Below are 27,302 nucleotides of genomic sequence, written 5' to 3'. Positions count from 1 at the left end.
TCATCTTTGTCCATGTGATCAGCAGCAAACTTCAGTCGAGCTTTACGGTGCTGCCTGTGGAGCAAGGGCTTCCTTCTTGCCGGGCAGCCTCTCAGTCCATGGAGATGCAAAGCACGTTTGACTCTGGACACTCACCTGTGTTTTAGCAGCTTCTAATTCTTGGCAGATCTGCTTTTTGGTGATTCTTGGTTGAATCTTCACCCTCCTGACCAATTTTCTCTCAGCAGCAGGTGATAGCTTGCGTTTTCTTCCTGATCGTGGCAGTGACAAAACAGTGCACTTTATACTCACAAACAATTGTTTGCACTGTTGCTCTTTGGACCTGCAGCTGCTTTGAAATGGCTCCAAGTGACTTTCTTGACTTGTTCAAGTCAAGGATTCGCTAATTCGGATCTATGCTGAGCTCCTTTGACTTTCCCACTGTAGCGTTTGTGGGCATTTGCATCCAATGAGCCATATTTAAATGGCCTCAGAGAAGTCACCAGCTGTAATCACTCACAAGAAGTTAAGAGGCCATGCTTTGATGATCATTTCACTGACTCTAAGTCACCAAAATTGCTAATTCGTGTTGCTGTATGTATATTTTTGACCCTGCAGATTTAGCTTTTTCTGTTAACCCATAAGAAAGTCATAAAAGAACCAAACTTCATGAATGTTTTTTTGTGACAAAGAAGTATCTGTTCCAATCACTCTATCAGAGAAAAATCAGAGGTTCAGAAATAACTGGAAACGCAAGAGAGCCATGACATTATGTTCTTCTCAAGTGTATGTAAACTTTTGACCTCAACTGTACTTACATACAAGTGTACACGTACACGTGGACACTCAAAACACATACACATCCAAATCAAATCAAAATCAAAAGCCTTTATTGTCATCGTACACAGCTGCATCTTAGATTGTGCAATATTTTAGAATTTACCTTGTCAGGATGTGACTTTTTATACTTTTATATTACATATTTGTTTTTGTTTTTTTTACGGGGAAAACATACTTCGTGGAGTAGTTCCACCAATTTTGTTAAGCTGTGTATGACGACAAAGGCTTTTCATTTTGATTTGGATGTGTACGTGCATGTGTACACGTTTATTTTTTGTAACCATTGTCAACAAATATTCCTTTGAACTAGCTAAAAGTTTTGCACCCTGTCAATTTTTTTAATTTTTTGGGTACTGTTTCCCCTTAACATTTTTTCATTTTAGCGTTTTTCTTAATAAGAATTTATTTTCACCACTTTTTGTAGGATGTGATTCCAGTCTTGATAGATTTCTGCTTGCTGCTACAAAGGACGTAAGTATTTTTAGAAACAAAACAACAACAAAAAACACAATTGTATTTAAAAATGAAAAATTGAATGATGATGACATGCTAGGAATTATACTAAACAGCAACAGGGCTGCCTATTATCTTCAGAAATGCAATGCAAAATCTGAGACTCCGGGCAACCTCCCTAATCACCGGAAATCTGCAAAAAAATTAACTTATTTGTTTGAAAAACCATTTCGGAAGTACCCAATTCACAATTTAAATCCCTCGAAATTCACAGCGTCACTACGGCTTCCGCCATCTTGATTCAACTACAGAAGAGAATTCAGTTAAATGAGTGCATTGTGAATCATTTGAGTTATAAGTTCTGAGGAATGATTCAGCGAATGACTCAGCAAATAATTCAGCAAATGATTCAGCGAATGATTCAGTGAATGATTCAGCGAATGACTCAGCGATTGACTTCAGCGAATGACTTCAGCGTGGCAATTGATTTGGAATCGATTGCATATGTAGCTTCTATCGCTTAACATTTTCGTTTTCATTTTTCTTTTCACAAGGGAAGTAGGTATTTTTAAGGCTGACTAAAACCCGTGTTTTACGTTTTGAAACAAATCCTATAATTTCTGTGGTTGTTCTAAAGAAAAGGAAGGCAAACCAGTCCCCGAGGGTCGCTGTGGGTGCAGGTTTATATTCAAACCGATCCAGCACAGACACTTTGACCAATGAGATTTTGCCAGAAAACAAGAAGCACCTGATTGCAATCCAGTGATTGCGCATGTAGGACACCAGATTGGTGAAAAGGTGACCTTTTTATAGGTTCGAATGAAAACGACCAGCAAGTACAGCATGTTTGGTGCACATACATGGAAGCACACTCAAGTGATGGCACTTCAAAGTTAGGGTTAAAAACAATGGCAAATGTCATTTTTCAAATGCAAATATTCATAAAGTATTTGTACACGGCGGCCCGGTGACGTGAGTGCTTAGCACGTCGGCCTCACAGCTCTGGGGTCCCTGAGTCAGGTGGGATGGGCTCTAATGAGGATAAAGCGATCCAGAAAATTAGATGAGATGCGATGAAGTATACGTTGACAGGTATGATATCATAAGAAATGAAGGTTGGCCCAGGGAGTTATTAAAGATATAGTGCGGTTGGCTCATTGTCAAAACCACCTGGAACTTTGAGCCTCCCCTAAAGACCACCTCCATTTGTAAAAACACATTTAGTAATTTTGAGTTCGATAGGTGAAAGTCCCTTGGACAGATTTGTTCAAATGCAGACCCCCAAAATTGCCCATTTTTCCAACTTTCAGCCAAGCTGACCGGCTTCCTGTTTTATTTAAGAGATAGCTGTCAGAGACTTTTTTGTGCAGTTTGGCTCAAAGTATCATCACACAATCATTTGTAGCTGTACGTTTAAAAAACGTCAATGTTAAAGTTCAACTTTAGAGGTGGCGCTTGTTGAGCTAGTTTTTGTTAGTTTAGTTTTTTCAAAATAATGACACCTTCATTTTCACATGTACTGCACAGAAAGTCCTGTTCACAGTATGTACTACATTGAGTGTGAGTGTCTTTGTGTTTTAATTTTAGAGATCTACTTTTCGACCAGCTTTATGCTCAGCTTGTGGAGAATGTAGTTGCTAAGGGTATTTTCCTGGAATTACTAGAGTCATATATTGTTATGGACCGCCTAGGTCCCCTCTCCCCACAAATCATGAAGGATCTTTTGGCCCATTATCACAGCAGTGGCCTGATGGACAACCTAGGGCGATGCATAGTCCATATGGATGTCACAAGCCTAGATGTACAGCGGGTTTGTATTTCTGTACCACACAATAGATTCTAGTTATACAACACAATTGTACATACATTTTAAAGCCTCCTCTCCAAATGATGATACCATGTGTTTGTGTCTGATTCAAGGTAGTTCAAATTTGTTGGGAAAACCATTTATACGATGCAATGATCTATGTTTTTAATAGCGGCATGAATGACTACATCACACCAATGGAGGTAAGATATTGATACTCGGACATTTGGTCGCCGGACATTTTGTTGCCGGACGTTTGGTCGCCCGGACGTTTGGTCGCCTGGACGTTTGGCCGCTCGGACGTTTGGCCACCCGGACGTTTGGCTGCCCGGACGTTTGGCCGCCCGGACGTTTGGCCGCCCGGACGTTTGGCCGCCCGGACGTTTGGCCGCCCGGACGTTTGGTCGCCCGGACGTTTGGTCGCCCGGACGTTTGGCCGCCCGGACGTATGGTCGCCCGGACGTTTGCTCGCCGGACGTTTGCTCGCCCGGACTTTTGCTCGCCCGGACGTTTGCTCGCCGGATGTTTGGTCCCCGTTGGTCCCCGGTCATTTGGTCAACAGTCAAATGGTGTCAGAGAATAAGTACTGTTGAAAACAGCTCTCAAAATTATATACGCAAGAGTTTAATATCTAAATATCTACTATTACTACTTCAGATGGTCATTTTTATCAAACAAACAAAAGTCTTGGGATACTCTTAGCCCGGAACTTTGACATTAAAACAAAAGGCAATAAGTAAAATGTACTAAGGAAGACAAAGCAAATTTACAGATGGTGTTTTTATTGAAGCAGTAAGATATTTAACACTCAGGAATCAACAGTAGATATTTAGATATTAAACTCTCTCTCATGAATCAACAGTAGATATTTAGATATTAAACTCTCATGAATCAACAGTAGATATTTAGATATTATACACTCTCATGAATCAACAGTAGATATTTAGATATTGAACTCTTGTGAATATAATTTTGAGAGCTGGTTTCAACAGTACATCGATATTAAAGAGTACTTAGATATTAACCTCCATCATGAATCAACAGTAGATATTTAGATATGTTGTTGAGAGCTGTTTTCAACAGTACTTACTCTCTCACCATTTGACTGGTGACTAAAAGACCGGGGACCAACAGGGATCAAACGTCCGGCGACCAAACGTCCGGCGACCAAACGTCCGGCGAACAAACGTCCGGGTGACCAAACGTCCGGCCAGGATGATATTGGATTGGATAACTTCATTCATTCCGTATTCGGTAAATTTCATTGTGACAGTAGAAAGAAGTATGGGAATGCAGAAAAATCATTTTATAAGAAAATATTTACAAAACTCAGCACAGAAATAGTTTTGAAAAAGATTTGAGAGATTTTTATAGACAGCTTGTTTTTCGTCTTTAACAGTTGCATCGTAGAATCGATGATTGCCATATACCAGAAAAGCAAAATAATTCTTCCCGTGATCCTTGCATCACAACTGATATAACGGTATCATGCAAATGTTACGATTTGTTCAAGTAAACTGAGAATACAGTCGTACCGCTACTCATGAAATCAATTGGTTCCAATAACTTGAACATTTCGTAAGTAGGTGTACATTATATGTACATTTTCTCATTTATTCCACGGTCCTCACACAACTAACAACTAAACCCTTTAAAAATTTTCAAAGTGTCCCAATCTTGTATGAAAGATGTGATGAAACACACAAAAATGAGAGAAAATTATAAGGAAATGATATATTTGTATTAAAATAAATAGAGAATATGAAAATGTGCCCTGCACCGTTGAAATATCCCTCCGCGGCCATTATAGATGTAATACCCGTTTTAAGGCGGCAAAAGCCCGTTCTAGCAGGGCCGAAAGATGTCCACTTTGTAGTACATTTTACTTTTGCGTGTGCCCTGTGTGTGTGAAAATATTTGCCACATTACATTTGTTTAGTTTTTAATCACGTAATAAGGGGAATTCAAAATTAAATAATGAATAAGGAAATGCATTTACTTTTTGGGGGATTTCGTAACTTGGATCTTTTTTGTATCTTGAGTAACTCTTGCATATACAACATTTCATAACCTGAAACTTTCATACCTAGAGGCATTCGTAAGTAGAGGTATGACTGTATTAAGCATAATATATCGGGATGTTAAACTGCAACAATAGATTACACGATTTTACATTTTACCTCTACATAATCGTCCTGAAATGCAAAATAATGGTAAAATTGGAAGTGTGGGTGACTATGTCTGTATGTAATGTAACTGTATAAAATTCTAAAATTGTATATTACGTTTTTCAGAAACTTTTTGATGTAATAGGCCCACCACTTCGTGTAGGAACGAGCTTAACAGGTGAGAAACACAAACCTTTACAATCACTTTCTTGCTAGTAATGCTGTTGCAACCAGAACTTGATAATGAATTTTTGACTCGTACATTCTGAAAACCTCTCTGAACTTTCTGTATTAAAATCTTACGCTTAATTAATGAACTGGTTTCTACAAGCCTGATGCAATCTTTTTTTCTCAACAGCTGAAGAAGTGGTGATGGGAAACAAACTTTTGGTGTATATAAGGTAGGGTAAGATGTGGTTATTCTGTGGATGTAAAAGTTAGTTTCCTCAGGTATGTGCAATTCTGCGATCACAGAATTTACCGCAATAAAACCAACTCAATTTGATGTGAGCCAGGCCATTTTAGTTATAATATTTAGAATTTAAAAAATGGATTATAAGAACTGGATCAAAAGCCCAAAATATTCAGTTTTTTATAAAACTTTATTTGAACTTTTTTTCTTAGAAAGGGAAAACATCTAGAAATAATTTGTTTTTCATTTCAAATGGAAACATTTTGCTTAAATTATATTCAATATTTAAGTGGAAAACCAAAATTATTTTTAGATTTTACAAAATAATTTTTCACCTAAAAAACATGAAAAGAAAAAATGGGTGAATTTCAATTATTGATTTAAAAGGGGGAAAATCAGGAACTATAATATACATCTATAAACTTCATTTGAATTTGATCCTAAAACAGAACATTGGCACTCATGATTTACTTACTCGGGGCGCACAAAATGATGCGGCAGGCCAGATTTGGCCCCCGGGCCGCCACTTTGACACCTGTGCTGTATATTGTATAGCAAATGGAGCGATTTCATCTCTCATCTCATCTTCTCTCACTTTATCCGAAGTTGGGTCCCGGGGGCAGCAGCTTTAGCAAGGAGGCCCAGACTTCCTTCTCCCACTTCCACTTCATCCAGATCTTCTGCGAGTATCCCAAGGCGTTCCTGGGCCAGCCAGGAGACTTAATCTCCCCAGCATGTATGTATTGGCCTCCTCCCAGCGGGACGTGCCCAGAACACCTCCCGAGGGAGGCGTCCAGGGGGCATTCTGATCAGACACTTGAGCCAACTCATCTGGGCCAGACTCTGGCTCCTCTTGATCCGGAGGAGCAGCAGCTCTACTCCGAGCCCCTCCTTCCCACCTTATCTCTAAGACAGTGTCCGGACAACTTACAGAGGAAACTACTTTCAGGATCTCGTTCTTTTGGTCAGGACCCGCAGTTCGTGACCATAGATGTGGGTAGGAACGTAGAACGACCGGTAAATAGAGAATCTCGCCTTTTTACTCAGCTTCTTCTTCACCACGACAGACCGGTGTAGAGTCCGCATCACTGCAGATGCTGCAACAATCCGCCTGTCGATCTTCCGTTTCTATCTTCCCTTACTCCTGAACAAGACCCCAAGGTACTTAAACTCCCCCACCTGGGGAAGGACCTGATCCCTGTGCCGTAGAGAGCATGCCACCCTTTTCCGACTGCGGATCCTGGTCTCAGATTTGGAGGTGCTGATTTTCATCCAGACCACTTCACACTTATTTGCAAATCGTTCCAGCAAGAGTTGGAGATCATTGACTGAAGAAACCAACAACCCTATTATCTGCAAAAAGCAGGGATGCAATACTGAGGCCACCAAACCGGAACCCTTCAATGCCACCGCTGTGCCTAGACATTCTGTCCATACAAGTGATGAACATAAACAGTGACATTGGGCAGCTCTGGCGGAGCCCAATCCACACTGGAAATGGATCCGACTTACTGCTGGCTACGTGGGCCAGACTCTGACAGGTCATTAAAGGACCGGACCCCGTGGAACTCCATACTCCTGGAGTACCCCGCACAAGACTGCCCGAGGACCCTGATGAGGGTATACAGCTGATCCACTGTTCCACGGCCAGGATGAAAACAACACTGCTCTTTCTGAATCCGAGATTCGACCTCCCGGCGGACCCTCCTATCCAGTACCCCAGAATAGACCTTCCCGGGGAGGCTGAGGACTGTGATTCCCCAATAATTGTAACACACCCTCCAGCGCACCTTTTTAAAAACTGGAACCACCACCCCTGTCTACCAATCACTGTCTCGATGTCCATGCGATGTTGCAGAGGCGTGTCAACCAAGACAGCCCCACAACCGCCAGAGCCTTCGGAAACTCCAGGTTCATCTTACCCACCCCTGGGGTGTTGCCACCAAGGAGCTTTTTAACCATCTCGGTGACTTCAGCCCGAGATACGAGAGTCCACCTCAGGGTTGGAGGTGGGAATTGAAACTCTTGGTCGCCCGGACATTTGGTCGCCCGGACGTTTGGTCGCCCGTACGTTTGGTCGCCCGGACGTTTGGTCGCCGGACGTTTGGTCGCCCGGACATTTGGTCGCCCGGACGTTTGGTCGCCCGGACGTTTGGTCGCCCGGACGTTTGGTCGCCCGGACGTTTGGTCGCCCGGACGTTTGGTCGCCCGGACGTTTGGTCGCCCGGACGTTTGGTCGCCCGGACGTTTGGTCGCCCGGACGTTTGGTCGCCCGGACGTTTGGTCGCCCAGACGTTTGGCCGCCCGGACGTTTGATCCTCCTTGGTCCCCGGTCTTTTGGTCGCCAATCAAATGGTGACAGAGAGAATGTACTGCTGAAAACAGCTCTTAAAAATATATTCGTGAGAGTTTAATATCTAAATATTTACTGTTGATTCATGACAGAGAGAGTTTAATATCTGAGATAATAGATATTAAACTCTTGTGAATATAATTTTGAGAGCTGGTTTCAACAGTACTTAGATATTAAACAGTACTTAGATATTAACCTCTCTCATGAATCAAGAGTAGATATTTAGATATTAAACTCTTGTGAATATAATTTTGAGAACTGGTTTCAACAGTACTTTAAATCAAACAGTACTTAGATATTAAACAGTACTTAGATCTTAAACAGTACTTAGATCTTAAACAGTACTTAGATCTTAAACAGTACTTAGATCTTAAACAGTACTTAGATCTTAAACAGTACTTAGATCTTAAACAGTACTTAGATCTTAAACAGTACTTAGATCTTAAACAGTACTTAGATCTTAAACAGTACTTAGATCTTAAACAGTACTTAGATCTTAAACAGTTCTTAGATATTTGGATAATAACCTCTCTCTCATGAATCAAAAGTAGATATTTAGATATTAAACTCTTGAGAGCTGTTTTCAACAGTACTTAGTCTCTGTCACCTGGGTTTGGTCACCTCCTCTTTGCTCCTACCCCGACAAACAAGAGCCAGATCGTCTGCATAGGCACTGACCAGGGTGGAATCGTTGAACTTGTCGAGGAGGTCATCAATATAGACAATGAATAGGAGGGGAGGCAGGATTGAGGCTTAGGGAAGCCCTTCTTTGAAAGTTCTGGTCCTGCCGGAGGTATTGTTGATCTTGACCCTGGCTGTGCGATTTGTGAGCCATTTGGAGATCCATCTGATGAAGTGATAGGAGAACCCCAGGTCTGCCATTTTTTTGTAAGAAACCTGTTCTCCATACCTGATCGACTGCTTTGCTGAAGTCGAAGAAAGTTGCAAGTGTGCGTTGTCGAGTCGACTGGAAGCAAGTCAGAGATAAACTGCGACAGTTGCAAGGCCTGGTCCGTCGTATTTCTTCCCTTTCGAAAACCGGCTTGCCAATGGCTGAGAAGCTTCCAACCACCAGACAAGACGATTCACGATAAGCCTGTCCATCATTTTGCTAAACGTAGAGGTGAGGGCGATGGGTCTGTAGTTCCCAACGTCCTTTGGTGACGTCCCTTTTTTGAGGAAAGGGATGATGGGAAAGGGATGGCCACTCGCCAAGCATGTGGACACCAGCCCTCTAGTAAGCTGGTGTTGACGATATGGAGTAGTTCAGGAGTATGTTTTCCGGGAGATCTTTTAGCTGCCTTACCCGCTTTAAGTTGGGACAGCGCCGTCTGCAATTCAGTATCGTGAACCGGAGCTCGAGGACTTGTCGCGGTGAGCCAAGTAGTCTGCGGTTAGCTGGACATAGAAAATGCACTGCTCGTCTGCTCTGCTTGTCACTCTTGCGTCCGCTGACCAAGGCATATTCCCTGATAAATGCTGTTGCCTTGGCTCGGTCACTCATGTACTCGTTCTTATAGACCAAGGCCTTATCACATCTTTCATACAAAATTGAAATATTTTGATAATTTTCAAAGGGTTTAGTTTTTAGTTTTTTGAGAATTTCCCTATAAATTACTGCTCTCCTTTTGAAAAATTCTATTTACGAAACAAGTTTTATTATTAATTCATTTTGTAAGTTAAAGTACCACTGTATTATTAAAGCAGCATTGTAATAATTACGGTTGGGTACCAATTCTGAAACAATTGGGGGCAATTGACTCTGGGGGCTAAAATTACGAGACATTAGGCTCCAGGACCCTACGTGACCCTAATGAGGATAAATCAGTTTAGAAAATGAGATTAGAGGAGAGAGAAAATTACATGAAAACGATTAGTTTTGATATTGAGTTACATAATGTATATAATGCTTAATTGACAGCGCTAGTATTTTTTTTACTTTAGTTGCTGTCTTGCTGGAAGGGCATATCCCTGTGGACACATCCCTGAAGACCTTGTGGTCCAGATCAAGATTCAGGTTTCTTAAAATAAATTCTGGTTATTAGTTCTGCAAACAACAGTCACTTCAACAATATAATAATTTTCTGTGAAAGAAGTATCTACTTCCTTTCCGAATGTTTAGGTTTTTTGTTTTTGGTTTGTTTAATTTTGTACACTATCAGGCAGCGGTCAATTTCATTCAAATATAACTCCAATGCTTTGTTATTATAAGTTTAGCATAGCCTATACATTTTGGTCGGAACTAACCTGCAGTTTTGGTTTGTTGTTAGGTATTTGAGTACCTGATTGTACTGCACACAGGGGAGTCATCATCTGATTTCTACCCTCTTATTCATACACTACTTCACTTTGACACCCGAGAATTTCTAAATGTTCTTGCGAAGGTGAGTATTCGTGAATTATTCATTCGCTCATTTTCTGAACTGCTTTTTTCTCACTAGGGTCGCGGGGGGTGCTGGAGCCTATCCCTGCTGACTTCAGGCTAGAGGCGGGGGACACCCTGAATCTGTGGCCAGCCTGTTGCAAGGCACGAGGAGACGAACAACCATTTACTCTCACATGGCTCTATGGGCAATTTTTAGCATCCAATAAGCCTACCGTGCATGTCTTTGGAATGTTGAAGGAAAACTAAGTACCCGGAGAAAACCCACGCAGGCCCGGGCAGAACAAGCACACTCCATACAGGTGGACTGACCTGAATTCGAACCCAGGACCCCAGAACTGTGAGGTCGAGGCGTCTGGCTTTCCAACCATCTGAAAAAACACCAAAAACATCATCATGGGCACTGTCTTTCTGGTCGCCACTCCCTTGTGTAATGTCTCTCCGAGCACTAGGCGGAGCGTTGCATTTTTTCCCGTTAGTCAGTGCAAATTGCGTATATACACTACTTCTTTTTGGCAAGTGGTCGTGCGTTATCCTATTGTGAGGACATTTGTGGGCATAATTTTTGGAATATTTTGGAAGGAATTCATTAGCAAACAACCGTCGATAGGTTGCATCTGAAAGTCAGGGTGGAAGCGAGGAAAATAGAGCCAACCCGGGAGAAGAAATGTGTTACAATTTAAAACAAAATTAGAATTAAGTTCAGTGTAAGGTTATGTTACGACTCCCCCTGGTGGTAAGATATACCAGGGAGTCGCAACTACCGCAGCAGAACTATTCAGTCAATGATGGAGTCAGACACACACTGCATGTAGTATTCAATGATAATTTATTTACAATAAAGTCCACCGAAAACTTGGACTACGGGACAACATGGGGGAAGCAAAAGATACTAAATGGTACCCTCAAATAAAAAAGGTAAAAAACCACCCTCCCAGACAGGTGTTCAAATTAACACCCCCAGAAATTCAGAAAATAAGGCCTAAGGGTGCCACTGTCAGAACTGATGTAATAAAAGTCTAGACAGGGAAATAAACGACGTGTATAAGTGCAACCAACTATATCTATGACCCGGGGTGTCTAAACTTATCTCAGGTCCTCCTACGCAGCCCACAATAATTAACTTTATCAACATAAGTACTCAATTTAACAATGAATAGTGTACTTACAAATCAGGTGAAGCTGGGGCAAACAAAACCTACTTATCTCCAGACAATGGGTGCTATCTAAAGAAAGTCAGAACTCCACTGCCTCAGCATCTACATCACAGGCAGTCTAGTTCAGAACTGAAAAATAAGAGGGTTAAAATAAGGACAGGAAGTGGATTTTGATTGGAGGAGGGATGATTGGGAAGTAGTCACAGCTGTGTTGGCCTGGGCAGGGCTCTGCCAAAGGAGTGGAGCCACAGCTCCAGGTACCTGCAGAAAAAGAACCTAACACCAAACAACAACACCTACTACAGAATGTATACCCAGGCTGACAGCCCTAAGAGGTTAGATTAAATTTATTTTTGAGTGTGTCTGCATCGTAATCCAAGTTCATTTAAATTTGTTTATGTTGTTATAAGCCTGTGGCCGTGCAAAATGTCTCTCCCCCTCTCTTCTCTCCGATAAATCCGTCAATTTTTTTTTACTATTAAACACGTCCTCACACTAGGATAATGTACGACCACTTTCCAACGAGAAGTTTATATGCTATTTGCACTGACTAGGGGGGAAAAACATGCAAAAAATGCAACATTTTGCCCAGTGCTCGTAGATACATCACACAAAGGAGTTGCGGGGAGAATGACAGTGCACATGATCTTCTTATGAGCAGCTTCTCGCGTCCGCTGTATGCTCGTATATGAAAATTTGTCTTGTATCTCAAGATAAATATTTGTTCAAATTTTTTCTCGTATGTCGGGGCGCACACGTCTGTCGAGGTATTACTGTAATCAAAAATAGTTTCCCAACAGCGGCACAAGAGGGTATTAGAGACACGTTACGTAGCCCATTGGTTAATTGTTTCAATGATGGTTTAGCTTATCTAATGAAATATTTTGGTTCTCCGCTCACCACATACCACCAGGCAAATGGGAGGAAATTGAATTGAATTCTACTGTACCAAAAAAGAAATTAGTTGAAAAAAAGAGAAGTCCAGGAAAGGTGTGTGATAGGCAGGTGTACAGCCTGCAGGTGGATAGGGCCAAATCTAGCAAAATAAAGGGAGAAAGACAGTGATAATGAACAAACCTAGAGACGCGACTGACCAGGGATAGAGTGATGAGATTCTAACAACTTACCGTATTTACTCACATATAAGCCTCATTTGTCGGACAAAAAATGATCACTGAATCGATGGTACGGCTTATATTTGATGAAAACACGACATGCATGAAACTGCAAGCGTACGACGCCATGATATGATGACGTTATGATGCAATGGCACCGTGAAGTCATGACGCAAGAGAATGCGACCAATATGGCCATTTATTTCAAAATAGAGAAAAGATAAACATAAAATGTAAAAAAATATATTTTGACGTCTATGAATGAAATTCTAGAAAGAAAAAATGTTCGTACCTTGCATAAAATCTTTAAAAAAACACATTGTCATCTCTACTTGTTCGGGGCATGACCATCTTTTTTAGGTCGGGGCGCAGCCATCTTACCCAGAGCAGTCCCGTTTAAACCAAAGTAAATGTGCACTGACTGACCAGACGCAAGTATCCTTGATTTTGAAAGAAAACTAAATTCCACAGATTTTTTTTCGTTTTATTTCTTGTTCAAGAGTGACAACTAATGGAGTAATTAATATGAACCATCAAAAGAGTTGAGACATTTTGACATTAGAAGCAATAGGGCTGCCACAACATCTTAAATTTCTGGTAAGAAAATTCTAATTTTTGTAATTAGAAAGTATGTGGTTCTCATCAAGATTGGCATTTCTTTTTTCAAATTGAATAATTTGATATTTTGCATTTACAAAAACAGGGATATTAACTTCCTTATGATATTGACCCTAATAATGTGCTTTTGATTCATAGTATCTCAGAAATACAATATGTGATGATTTTTCTTGAGATTTTCCCTTCAAGGTAACACATTTGTATTCCCTATTAAACCATGAATATGGAGGTGAAAATTGGGAATCAGAGGGCGGCTTATACGTAAGTAAAATTCAACAATTTTCAGGCAATTTTAAGGATGTGGCTTATACATGCGTGGCTTATGTGAGTAAATACTGTAGTACATAAAAAGGACTTTGGGAGTGATTATGGGGAGGTGACTATGTCGGGTGTTTACATTTTTGGTGCCTAAATACAATTCTTTTCAAGTTACTGTGCTGTAATAACAATACTATGCTATAGTCCTCATATTTCTAAAAGTTTATCTGCATGACTTTTTTATCTGGACTTGAGTGGGTAGTGTGTCGGCCTCACAGCTCTGGGATCCTGGGTTCAAATCCAGGTTGGTCCACCTTTCTGGAGTTTTTGATGTTCTCCCCGGGTGCTCCATTTTCCTCCCACATTCCAAAAACATGCATGGTAGGCTGATTGGCCACTCTAAATTCCCCCTAGGTATGAGTGTGAAGGTGAATGGTTGTCCGTTTCCTCGTGCCCTGCAACCGGTTGAATACCCATTCGCGGTGTCCCCTGCCTCTGGTCCGAAGTCACCTGGAATAGGCTCCAGTACCCCCTTGACCCTGATGAGAATAGAGCGGTTTAAAAATGAATAAATGGAAGAAAAAGTTATCTGGCTTAAGGGCTTAAAGGGTACTTGTTCAGTGAGAGGAAAGTGTATAAAACAAACGTACGATGATACACAAAGCACTAATTTAGTGTCTAAAATGCCAAAGACTTGTGATTGGGACTGTTTCTTTACTGCGACAAGATCAGTCTTTTGGGGGTATTTAGTAATCAGTATGCATTTACTGGTTCACAGTACGAAAAAGGTTGGGAGCGACTCGCCCGGAGTATGATTATGCAAATAATTAATAAAACCTAACGTCTACTTTCCCTTTCAGATGTGCTTTTGTTCCATTTGGATGTTTTTGTCAATTATTAAAAAAATGGAAGCAAGATTATTTTCAGTAATATGTTTTTCTTCCCTGCTTTCTAGACATTTGAAGACTTTAAGAATGACAAACAAGCCATTGAATACCAGCAGAGGATGGTGGACATTTTACTTAAGGTACATCTACAGTGCTTAAAATAACAAGTCTACCCCCTTTGAAAAAAAAAAAGACCTTTCAACTAAATGTAGTTGGGCTCACATCTACAGCTTCATGTCTGGTACCACTCTTCTTGAGGGAAGTTGGACACGTTTCCATGCAATTCAATGCTCATGTGGGCAGCAACAGTGAGACCTGGAGAGGCTTGAGTAGGAGAGGTCCCTCTGATTAGAACCCAAGCAGTGTTCTATTTTTGGACTTCTGAAGTCGCCTCGGATTGTCAATAATGATATCCATGTTCATATATGAAATTTTCCATGTGTGCCGCAGTTCTATGATATACATCAGGGTTCTCCAAACTATTCCAGAAAGGGCCACAGTGGGTGCAGTTTTTCGTTCCAACCTATAAGAGGAAAGCTTTCCACCAATCTGTATAGTTTAGAAGTGTAGTCAGTGGATTTACTCAGGTGCAAATTTGATGATGTAGTTAAAGTGGTGGGTCGGTGTACAGTCGTATGTGTACAGGGAGTATAGAGAAGGACTCAGTATACAGCTTTGAGGGGAGCCAGTGCTCAGTGTAATGGAGGAAGAGAGGTGAGGACAAGTCTAACAGTTTGTGGACGTAGGATAACTCACAATTGGTGGTTGACAAAATACTTATTTGCCCCACTGTACAACTATCTACCATCACAGAGAGACTGGGCAGAGCTCTTTGCATTAAATTGTCATTTGAAAAAGTTTTTTTAAAACATATGCAGAAATTCTCACAACTATCAGACTTTGTGAGTATTTGGCCAAAATCAATCCCCCCTAATGACAAACTTGGGGAATCCGGCAGATAAAAACTTGACGCTTCTTGTTCCCACAGTAAATATCAACTATCTCGACACTATCATCTAATCAAGCATTACAGAATCAACTCAAATAAATTATACTTCATGCTAGGTTCATTTTTAGTAATCTTTAATATAATAGTGTAAAACAATACAAGGGAGACATCAGACATATCCGGTTGACTTGCAAGTGAGAATCCATCTTGGCTTGTCCTCCCCACAGGTGATTCTAAAGAACCGAATTCTCTCCTGCCCATTTAAGACATCAAATAAAAACAATTCCAAGGTTATCTATTCAAAACAATTGCATATGAGGTAACTGAGTAAACAATTAAGGTTGGAAATAAAAAACTTGCAAAAGAAATAAAACAAGCAAGCATCCATTAAATCAAAACAATTGCGTATCAGGTAGACTGAGCAACACTTGTTTAAAACTATTGCGAGTATCTTTGTAGGTTGATTCAACATTGCCATCTTCTTCGGAATTCAAGTCAAAATATTTTAAGAGTCCTTCCCCAAATCTTCATTGTGAACTTGCGACTGGGTTATCAAACAATCAACAGTCCTTGGATTTATGTGAGAAGCCAGGGTTTCCAAACAATTTTGATAAGTCCAACTTAATAGAGACCTTTCCCTCTGCTCATCAGGGCCGCAGGCAGATGCACCAAAGTGACCCCTTCCAGCGTCAATATGCAAAGTTAAACAAAGCATTTGCAAGATATAATAATGTATATACTTAAAGAAAGCGGAGCACATAAACCCAACATAAACCCAACACTTCACTTCTAGAATAATATGTCACAAAACATTGGAATAACCTACCAGTCTCATATCTCTCGTTTTTGTCAATCAATTGCTGGGGGAAAAAATCACATTGAGCAAGCCAGGCAGTCATAATATATTTTGTACTTGTTAAAGTGGAGGAAATTACATCCAAAGAGCCCATAGCGTTGGATAATTCCATTTGCCACACATTTTGTAATGTTTTTGATTAGTCTGTTGTGAGATTTGCATTTTGCTTTGCAGGGGTTTGTGATCACGGATTTCAATATGAATAGCTTTATTGAATTATTTTGGGAGAACAGTGTTTTATTAGCTTTAAATTAAGATTTTTTTTCTTGTTTCTAAGGTAATGGTGGACAACCCGGACTTTACACCATGCCAGGTGGGGGGTCTCTTCACGTTTTTGGCACGACAGCTGTCTAAACCTGATAACACACTTTTTGTAAACAGAGAATTATTTGACCAGGTAAGATCTTCTTGTTAGTTTCCCCAAGATCCATATAATATATAGTATATTATACCGTATTCATATTCACTTATTAGGGCCCGAGCGCTCTCTGCGTGAGGGGCTCTATTGTAATTCTAAGGCTTATTTGGGCTCTATTGTAAATCCAAGGATTTTTTTTTTCGTGGCATTGATGAATTGCTCTTTTGGATGCCGTAACATATTAAAAAGTTCACCAAATTTTTAGATTATCGGTGCCATTTTGCCATTTTACAATTTTCAGAAATTTCATGCAAAAATCGGCTCAATAAAAAAAATTGGCCCCCTCGCCCTCTTAAAATACAGATGCGAAAATTGGTAGGTTGATACTTTGTGCCACAATGTTCAAAAAAATTCTCTAATAGCCATATCTTAAACCGAATCGAAAGTCTTTATTGTCATCATACACAGCATATAACAAAATTGGTGCTGCTACTCCAAGCTTTCAAAGTGTGTTTTCCCAGTAAAAAAAAACCAAAACAAATAGTTGTATAAAAGTACAAAAAGTCACATCCTGGCTAGGTGAATTCTGAAATGTTGCACAGAATTCTAAAATAATGCACAGATTTTAAAATATTGCACACATTCTAAAATATTGCCCAGATTTCTAAGATATTGAACATTGTTATTGCACACCCCAAAGTTATTGCACGGAAGGGATTGTGTGTCGTGCTAACTCAAGTTCAGAGTCCTGATGGGTGTGGGAAAAAGTCTGTCCTTAAATATATTTGTCCGTGCTTTGTGAGACCTGTAGCATCTGCCAGAGGGCGGCAGCTGGAACAGGTTGTGACCAGGCTGGTTTGGGTCCCTAACAATGTTCCCAGGTCTGCTGAGGTAGCGAGGGCTGGCAATGTCATCTGATAGATCTGAAATACACTTGAGGAGCAGGTTAAGAAAGAGTGAGATGAATTTAATAGGAAAAAGGTTTATTAACAAACTGCAAAGTGGAAAGTGAGAGTTCTAACAGTAGAGTGCTGTTCAGTGTGATGTTCCTGCAACTCTATCTCATGAACAGTGGGTTCCCCTTTATATAAGCAAAACCGAGCATAGTATGGTTTCTATGACAACGACCAAACTCTGGGCAAAGTCGGATTAATCAGTGACAGGTCTCCATGGCAACGGGCCAACTTTGGGCGAAGTCCGGTTAATCAGTGTGAGGTCTTCATGAAAATGACCAAACACGGAGCAAGTTTCTTATGACAATGATGTTTCTATACTTACAAAAACTAATACAATATAAACAAACAATTGCCAAGCGACTTTGACATTTTTTCTCACAATATTATCTTACAATTCCCTCCTATTGTAAGTATAAAACGTCGGAACTTCGTTTGTTAGCAAAGCTACTTTTGATCAAAATTTTCCACAAATTACTTCAAATTGGAGTTTAGACCGACCAGAATGGGGCGAAAAATCTTCACGCAGTTAAGGGAAAATTGCTCCCTTGACCTCCCGCTGGGGATGATCGCCTCATGCTCTGGTGTCTCAGAATAGAAAAGACATAATAATCAGTGTTAGACAGTAGCGCAACATCAGTGTCAGATTGGGATATGGATTATTGCATGTGTATACAAGTTAGCATTAGCTGGGTTTCAACAATCATGGTACGTTTGACTGTGGCATTAATGGTACGTTTGATAAAAGCTGAGAAGCAGGGTAAACAACAGGTTAGGATAACAAGCACGAGAGCAATGACAGTTACGAATGGTACTAGGGCTTTCAAAAGAGTCTGTGTCCATGAGCCTGAGAGGAACCAGTCAAGCCATCCTTGTTGTGGAACCGGATCTTTGGTCATAGTATTCTGTATGTTCTTCATGGTTTGGAGGGGATCATGGACTGAGTAGGACATGTTGGCAGGGATGAAGGTGCAGCATGAGTCTCCTACCATGGCACACACCTGCTGGGCGGTTATTCTCTCAAGAGCAAGATGGTTCTGGATAATCATTTGGGTCATGGCGGTTATTTGGGCTTCTCGGCCTTGTTGTAGTCGGATTGATGCGATGACATAGGCCTGGAATCTGTAATCGATGGTTTCCAGATGTAGGGTATTCTTTGCTGTTTCTACCCAGGGGAACAGAGCTTTCGGGATTTTGGCGGAGACTGACCAGTGTTTGTGTTTGAGGGGGACATCTGAGCCCCATACTGGATAATGGGGGAGAAAGTTGAGGCCCGGCGTTGACGTGGGTTGGCGTCAACTGTGGGGATTGACTCTGTTGTAAAGATGTATATGTGGTCGGAGACAGATGTAGGGACACAGAGACCAGTTGAATTGGCGAGAATGATCATATACACTCGCCATCCACAGAGCCACCATGCTCTGTCCAGTACTGTCGATGATTGGGAAGACACTTGTCTGATCTCGGCGCACCTGGTGACATGAACTTCCTCTAAAGGGCTCTTGGGATCATGGTATGTAGGCGGTCAAACTTTGCCAGACAGGATTCTTCTGGATTACCCAGGATACAATTGTAGGTGTGGTTGGAGAGTTCTTTGTTCTGGAGGTTGGCCCATAGCTGTGGTTGGGCTACAGCAATGGGCATGAGGGAACAGACATAACAACTCTCATTGGTTGTGGCGCAGGCTGTGAGTGCGGCGTATCTGTACCAACTGTTTCTCACCATCGGGTGGTGGTCGTTTTCTTCTTGGGTTTGGACATGGACGAGGATTGTGTGTGTCCCGTCAGGCTTAGGTGTTCCTGCCGGATGTATTTTGAGTAGGCGTGTTACTGATCGTTTTACGAAGGGGTTCACACCAATCACTTGGGGGGCCGTGGCTGGACTAGTAGTGCAGATGTTGATAGCGAAGAGGGGGTCTTTTCCTGGTCGGTCTGGTCGTAGGTATAGGTCGATGCAGCTTATTCGTTGGATATTGGTCGTGAGCTCCAAAACTTTTTCATTAGCTTTGACGGTGGTGGCCAACTTGGTAAAGTTAGCGGTCATGGTGGTAGCTTCTTTGGAAAGGGGCCATGTGATGGTTATGTAGCCTGTGTGGAGAAGGACCTGGACCAGGTACCATTAATAATAATTGGAGTCGGTCCCATGTATCATCTTGTGAGTAAGCTGTAGGGTGATCAACGGGACTTGGACGAAGATGGGTGTCTTTGTTAACGGGTTGCAGATCTGGAAGGCCCCTGATCGTTTCAGGAACCAGCTAGTGGGGCATTCTCCTCCAGTGGGAGTGTACCAAGGTTCCGGTAGGTCCCCCCATGTGGTGGAACACAGAGTGTAGATGATGATGACTAACCACTTCATTCTTGTACTCATTTACAGTGGGATTGATGGATCCAGGTGTCTCTTCCTTCGACTTTGACGGCGGCGGGGGTGGCCAAAATCACACGGTGAGGTCCAACCCAACGTGGAGACGACCAGCACTTTGTTTTTATCACCTAGACAAGTACCAGGTCTCCTGGGGACAGGACCTCCTGTGTGTGAGACAAAGAAGATGTCGGAAGATCATTTGCATTGATCACAGTTCTTTCTTGGAACATTTTGTATAACCATTGAGTGAGGGGGTCTGTTTCTCCTTTCTCTTCTACCACCAGATCTTTTTCCCACAATGGTAAGTGTGTCAATAATCACAAGACAGTACTTATATGTGCCACTTTGGTTCAGTTTGATTAGCTCCATGTTCAGGACCTCGAAGGGATATGTCCCTGTTTGCCTTATTCCGTGCTTGGATCGTTCATTGCCTTGAGAGTTGTGTCTACAGCAGGTGCGACAGTTTCTGCAAAAATGTTTTAAAGTAGGTGTTGAGACCTCTGGGAATGTGCATTGTTTGTTGTACTATACTGATCATCCCCCCTGTTGAGACATGGCTCCTTCCATGGCTCAATTTGGCAATGACTTCAAACAATGATCGTGGGACGCATGGCTTGTCTTCTACTGCATAGAGGTCGTTCTTGTGTTGAGTGGCTCCTTCTGTTTCCCATTGTAGTTTCTCTTTTTCTGTGGCATGATTTTGCATGTCTCTCAGGATTTCGGCAGGGAATGAGCTGTGCCTTTCTACCGTGGAGATTGCCTGGATGTTTGCAGAGTGTGCGGCTTCTTTGGCTGCCTAGTCTGCTCGCTTGTTCCCCAATGAGACAGGGTCTTGTCCCGTTGTGTGTGCTTTACATTTGCAGATAGACAGCTTCATTGGTAGTTGTAAAGCTTTGAGGAGTTCTGTGAGAAGCTCCGTGTGTTTGACTGGGGATCCAATGGACGTTTTCATTCCTCGTTTAGCCCACTGTCCAGCGAATAAATGGACTGTTGGGAATGCATATTGGCTGTCTGTCCACACCGTCACGTCTTGTCCTTGGAATAGTTTACAGGCCTCTGTCAGGGCCACTATTTCTGCGGCTTGTGCAGACCAGTTGCCGGGGAGTCATTCTCTCTTGAGGGTGTCATTTTGAGTCACCACGGCATATCTGGTGTGGTTTCTTCCGTCCGGGGTTTTTGATGATGTTCCATCCACATAGACAATGTGTCTGGTGGGCAGTGGGTTTCCATTAGATCAGGCCTTGGTTTGTAATTCTCTTTGGTTCTTAGTTGACAAGTGTGTGGACCTCCATCTTCTTCGGTGGGCAACAGTGTGGCTGTGTTCAGGGTATCACATCTTTGAACGGTGAGGTGTGGTTGTGAGAGCAATGTTGCGCTGAGGGACAGGTGTCGAGCTGGAGATAGAAATGCCATATTGGTCTGGGTTAATGACATGTCAACTGAGTGACTGACCCATAGCGTTAGTGGATGGAAGAGTATGAGTTCAGCGTAACTTTGGACGGTCATGGCTGCTGCACATATGGCTTTTTTAATGATGTTGAAAACTTCTTCAGCAGCTGGAGTCCTTTCTACAGGATCTGACAGGTTGAGGTCTTTGTCACTCATGAGGTCCAATAGTGGCTGGGTGATTTGTGTGAAGTGAAGGATCCATCCTCGACAGTAGTTGGCTAATCCGAGGAAAGCCATGACTTGCTTCTTAGTCTTTGGTCTGGGGGCATCTCTGACGGCCTTCTTCCTGTTGTCCGTTAGCCTTCGACCTTTTTGTGACAAGAGATGTCCCAGAAATGTGACTTCAATCTGGCAAAATTGAAGCTTGGATAACGAGGCCTTGTTCTCGTCTTTTCCAAGTGTTGGGACACTCTGATGGACTGTTTTCGTTTCTCTTCTGCTGTTGGGCTTGCAATTAGGATGTGGTCCACATAGATGATGAATTGTGTGGACTCTGGATGTGGATGGCAACTCATGCATCTCTGGATCTCTGTGGAGAATATGGTTGGGCTTTCGCAGAATCCTTGTAGCAATCTGGCTTAGGTGAACTTTCTGTTGCCAAAGGTGAAGCCGAACCGTCCTTGTGCTGTGGCATCCAGTGGGATTGAGAAAAACACATTACTTAAATCAATGACAGTGAAGTATTTCTGTGTCGGTTTCAGTTCGTTCAGCAGCGTGTAGGGGTCTGGGACGTTGGGAGCATGGGATTCCACTGCTTCGTTGACTCGGCGTAAATCTCGGACCATCCTCCCCCTGGTTTCTTTACGGGGAAGATTGGCGTTTTGCATTCTGCATGATCACTTTCAATGAGTATGCCTGCATCAAGCATTTCCTGGATGACTGGACGAATGCCTTGTTTTTGATCTGGCTTGAGCAGGTACTGCTTCGATGGTGACAGGTTTTGCTGTGTTAATCCGGCCGACATCAGTTTTGGATTTGGACCATAAATTAGCTGGTAAAGCGGGGAAATCTGTCTCGCTGTAGAGTTGGTCCATGGGCTGGTCTAGCAATTCATACTACTAGTGTGTGGAGGGGAAGGTTTCGATGACCCAGTCCAAGCTCCTTCTGGTCACTTGTCCAAATTCTGAGATCTCACACAACTGATCCCCTTCATCGCTGTCTCGACACTGATTCTTTTGTTTGCAACAGAAAGTCGGTGAAGGGTCCCAAATCCTTCCATTCCATGGTGAACAACTTGTTCAGTGGGACACGAGGGCGGTGTCCCGTTGAGGTCAGCGTTACTGATGCCGGCGGAAGGTCACAGTGGCAAAACAGACTCCTTGTTCAGTTGTATATACGTGGTTAATTAGGATTCGTTGATTGGGCCACTGTGAGAATTGGTCTAACCACTTGTCGTCTAGTCTCCGGTCTCCCATGAACTTCAGGGTGACATGTAACGGCCATGTTTGTTGTTCCCATCCTGGTGCTGCTGGGCAGATATCGTCAGCCTGTTCTCTCAGACTTTCAGCTACCTTGGCAGAATCATTCCCGACAATGTCGAGAGAGTAGAAGCTATTAGATGTGGTGGTGTGGAAGATGTTTTTGGTCTGTAATTTCCTGGGTTGGAGGCCATTTTGGGTGGCCACTAGGCTTAGGCCAAGCTGGACCATGATATCTCGTCCCAGTAGGTTGATCGGACATTCGGAGCATAGGACAACAGGGGCAGTGACTTTGACTCCATCCTGATCTTCTAGGACAATGACTTGGGAGTAGAATCTTCTCTGTGGGACGCCGGCTACTCCTATAACCTGGAGGGACAGGATGCTGGGCTTGACTCCTGGAACCTTGTCAGACAGGACGGTCAGATCGGCCCCTGAATCCACCAGGAACCAAACTGGTGTGCGATGAGGTCCTACCAAGAGTTGTACTCGGGGTTGGTTGTCCAAAGATCGGGAGTCCACGGCATAGACTGACATATCCATAACTTGGATGGGGAGAGGTTCCTTCTTACTTAGGTTAATTTCTTCTTCCCCCTCGTTTCCCTCGTCCTCCCATCCCCTTGTGGATGGTTCGAGGGAGTCCTCTTGGACGGACTTCTGGCGTCATTGTGGTCCATCGTGTTGGGGTTCCCTGTCCTCCCCTTGTCTCTGTGGTCCTGAGTGATGGAATCCAAACCGTCTCTCTAGGTGAGACTCGGGACAGTCTCGGGACCTGTGTCCTTTCTGGTGACAGTTGTAGCATCGTCTTTCAATTCGGTCACGGGTTTGCTGATCAATGTTGTGGGGTCTTGGGGCATTTCTCGGGGATCTGTATCCTCTGGCGACAAACATGGTGGTGGCTTGAAACGCCTCGGTTATCATTTGTGCGCTGGCTGTCACCTGGGCACTTTCCTTCTTGGAGTGAATGTTCTCCTCTGCATGGCTTGCCCATTGGAGTAGGTCAGCGGATAAGGCAGTCTTGTAGGTGACGAAGTGTTTTCTGATTAATCTGTAAATGGGAACTTGGAGTCCTTCGATAAAACATTGTTTCAACTGGACTCGGAATGGGTCATTTTCATCGCCGTCATCCATCATGCGGCTGTTGGACATGACACAGCTTTCTAATCTGGCATAGTAATCATTTGTAGTCTCACCCTCTTTCTGCGTACATGTCCTTATTCTTTGGTAGTCTGGGGGTCTCCGGAACATTGCCACTGCTCTTCCTAGTAGCTTTTCTATTTCTCCAGTTAGGGCTTGGGAGTCGTAGGCTAATACGTTTCCCCCTGCATCACGTCCTGTGAATCTCTCTCTATGTTTGAGAGATTCGTTAAGGCTTTCTCCACTTCAGCTCCATTCAGGTGATAGCATGCCACTAACTCACGGAAGTTTCTGGCCCATTGTTCCGCATTTCCTTCCACATCTCCGAGTCCCTTGCATGCTTCCAGGCATTCGGCGTTGGTCTAGGGTCGGTAGACCAATAGGGTGGGTGGTTGTTGTTTCCCCCCCCACCTTGGATTCACCACAGCCATCATTGGGTAGGTTTTGACATTTTGTTTGTATTGGGACTATGGAGCTCCTCTTCCGTTCCAATATTCTCCGGAGTTTTGAGGTCGGTAGGTGTTGCCTTGTGACAAAATGGTGTCGTTCTTCTTTTTTTCGATGTTGTGTAGACGTTTCACACTGTTCTTTCCATATTTTCAACACCAACAACTGTTTTTCAACTTCCTCACTCTTCTTTCCCTTTCTCTCCCTTTCCTTTTACAATTCCCTTTCTAAGCTCATCAAACCTTCCATATCTTTCAAATTGGGACAGAATCCATGTTTTTTCACCCATCTTGGCAGGTACAGGCAACTCCCCATACAATGCATTTGCATATATTTCACATCCGGTAACTCTCTGATTTTCGTTTTGCAGTCTGGCATTAAACCCACCCTTTTTGTTGCTTTCTGACCTATATTAATCACTTACTTAATAGTTTAAACAACAATTATTTTCTAAATTTACAGAAATGTATCTCTACTTCGTGATTCACCCAATATCTCTGAATACACCAAGACCAAAAGTCCCTGACTTTTGTCTTAGGAGAGTCCCTGACTCTATTAACAGACCAAGACTATAAATCCCTGACTTATTCTTGTTCTACTTACGTTAGTCGTCGACCAAAAACTATAATGTTCGACGCGCGTTGGTCCCGGACCACAAACTATTATGTTCACCGCTAGTTGGTCCCTGACCGCAGACTGTTAATACTACCACAGTGATAATACTCATTCAAATTATCACACTTCACGGAGACAGAAATAAAAGGATGAACTCACAATCTTTCTCGTTCCAAACCTGCCCTAGTTCGGGAACCCGTCACCACTTCACCGATGCGGCGAGGGGTCGTCCGCTGGGTTAACCCTTTCAATGGAGGATGCTGTCGTCGTGCTCCGTCGTCGCTCCGGCGGTTGGGTCCCGGGTTTTGACACCAAAGTACGATAGATCTGAAATACACTTTAGGAGCAGGCTAAGAGTGATATCAATTTAATAGGAAAAAGGTTTATTTCCAAACTGCAAAGTGGAGAGTGAAAGTTCTAACAGTGGAGTGCTGTTCAGTGCGATGTTCCTGCAACTCTCTATCTCATGAACAGTGGGTTCGTCTTTATATAAGCAAAACAGAGCATAGTATGGTTTCTATGACAACGACCGAACTCTGGGCAAAGTCGGATTAATCAGTGACAGGTCTCCATAGCAACGAGCCAACTTTGGCACACCGATTAATCAGTGTGACGTCTTCATGAAAACGACCAAACTTGAAGCAAGTTTCTTATGACAATGTTGTTTCTATACTTACAAAAACTGATACAATATGAACAAACAATTGCCAAGCGACTTTGACATTTTTTCTTACAATATTATCTTACACATCCAGTGAGGGCAGAGAGCAGCAAATGATCTTCTGGGCGATGTTGATCACTCTCTGCATGGCTTTTCTGTCTGCTGCCGTGCTTCAGCTGCCGTGCTTCAGCTGCCGTGCTTCAAGCGTACCACACTGTAATGCAGTATATCAAGATGCTCTCCACAGTGGCTCTATAGAAGTTTACCAGAAGTTGTCCAAGTTGTTTCTCCTGAGTACCCTCAGGACATGGAGTCGCTTCTGGGCCTTCTTCACTGTTGCCCTGGCGTGGCGTTTGTAGACCAGGAGAGCTTGTCCGTGACTTGGACCCCTAGGAATTTGAAGGACTGGACCCTGTCTGTGCATATTCCATTCATGAGGAGTGGGGCCAGATCTGTGCTGCGTTTGCGAAAGCCCAGGATTATTTCTTCAGTTTTCATGGTGTTTAGTGCGAGATTGTTCACCAAGCAGCATGAAGACAGTTTGTTGACCTCATCTTTGTAGGCTGACTCATCCGCTCCGACCACAGTGGTGTCATCGGCAAATTTGATGATGGAGTTAGACTGGTCGTATGTGTACAGAGAGTACAGAAGAGGACTCAATACATAGCCTTGAGGGGAGCCAGTGCTCATTGGAGGAAGAGAGGTGTGGACCAAGTCTAATAGTTTGTGGATGGTTGGTTAAAAAGTTCTTAATTCAGTAGCAGATGGAAGAGGATAGTTCAAGGTGGGGGAGTTTTTCAGCCAGAATGTCCGGTATTATAGTGTTGAAGGCTGAGCTATGGTCAATAAAAAGCATCCTCACATAGTTTCCATGGTGCTCCAGTTGGCTCAGTTCTGTGTGTAGAGCTATGGCGATGGCGTTCTATTGCTCTATAGGCAAACTGGTGGGGGTCAACTGAGGGATGGATTGTATCCCTGATATGGCGGGCGACCAACTTTTCAAAGAACTTCATGAACACAGGCGTAAGTGCAACAGACTTATAATCATTCAGCCTGTCAATGGTTGGATTTATAGGGACAGGATAATAATGGTGGCAGATTTCTGACAGAATGGGATGATGGATTGCTGCAGGGAACAATTGAAGATCTTTGTGAAAACACCAGTCAGCTGGTCAAAGAAACGGTTCAGTTCATCTGCTAGTGAGGCATCTGTGTTAACAGACACATTATTGTCATTGTAATTGGTAATAATAAATAACTAAAAGTGGGTAAAAACTGGTGATTTTGGTCTTATTTTGACCATTACAGGGTCCTCATTTGAACAAACTCATCATAGGGTGTTTCCCCGATGGCTCTTAATATAAGTGGGTGTGTACGTGAGACTTAGGGGATCTAAAGTTATCAAAATGGGGAGTTTTTACCCATGGGGGTTGGCAGATCCATAGATGTAATATTCGTTTCTGGAACAGCTCCCCCTCATAAATTAAAAAAATGGCCTCTCCAATGATGTTTTTTCATCATAGAGCTATGAAATTTGGTGGAGATACAATGGTTCTAACTGCACAAAAAACTGTTGCATCCATATCTGAAATTGAACAGTTGACCATCTTGGCTCAAATTTCGAAAAAATCGAAAAATTTGAACGAACTTGTCTTACGGCATTGCATT

General features: G+C 42.6%; 1 protein-coding gene across 2 annotated transcripts in view; it reads left to right on the top strand.

Annotated features, from left to right (window-relative positions):
• The window catches only part of vps8 (VPS8 subunit of CORVET complex), a 109,302-nt gene that overhangs the window by 56,019 nt on the left and 25,981 nt on the right, over window positions 1-27,302 (top strand). For both annotated transcript variants that reach the window (XM_077728937.1, XM_077728939.1), the window contains 9 exons: window positions 1,244-1,290; window positions 2,860-3,082; window positions 3,193-3,282; window positions 5,374-5,425; window positions 5,606-5,648; window positions 9,957-10,029; window positions 10,283-10,396; window positions 14,499-14,570; window positions 16,513-16,632. In XM_077728937.1, coding sequence (XP_077585063.1) covers window positions 1,244-1,290; window positions 2,860-3,082; window positions 3,193-3,282; window positions 5,374-5,425; window positions 5,606-5,648; window positions 9,957-10,029; window positions 10,283-10,396; window positions 14,499-14,570; window positions 16,513-16,632 — 834 coding nt within the window. The remainder of the gene's footprint in view (window positions 1-1,243; window positions 1,291-2,859; window positions 3,083-3,192; window positions 3,283-5,373; window positions 5,426-5,605; window positions 5,649-9,956; window positions 10,030-10,282; window positions 10,397-14,498; window positions 14,571-16,512; window positions 16,633-27,302) is intronic.

The sequence above is a fragment of the Stigmatopora nigra genome, chromosome 12 (assembly GCF_051989575.1).
Source record: "Stigmatopora nigra isolate UIUO_SnigA chromosome 12, RoL_Snig_1.1, whole genome shotgun sequence".
Taxonomy (NCBI): Eukaryota; Metazoa; Chordata; class Actinopteri; order Syngnathiformes; family Syngnathidae; genus Stigmatopora; species Stigmatopora nigra.
Note: the sequence above shows the minus strand (reverse complement) of the source record. Positions and strands in the feature narration are given on the sequence as shown.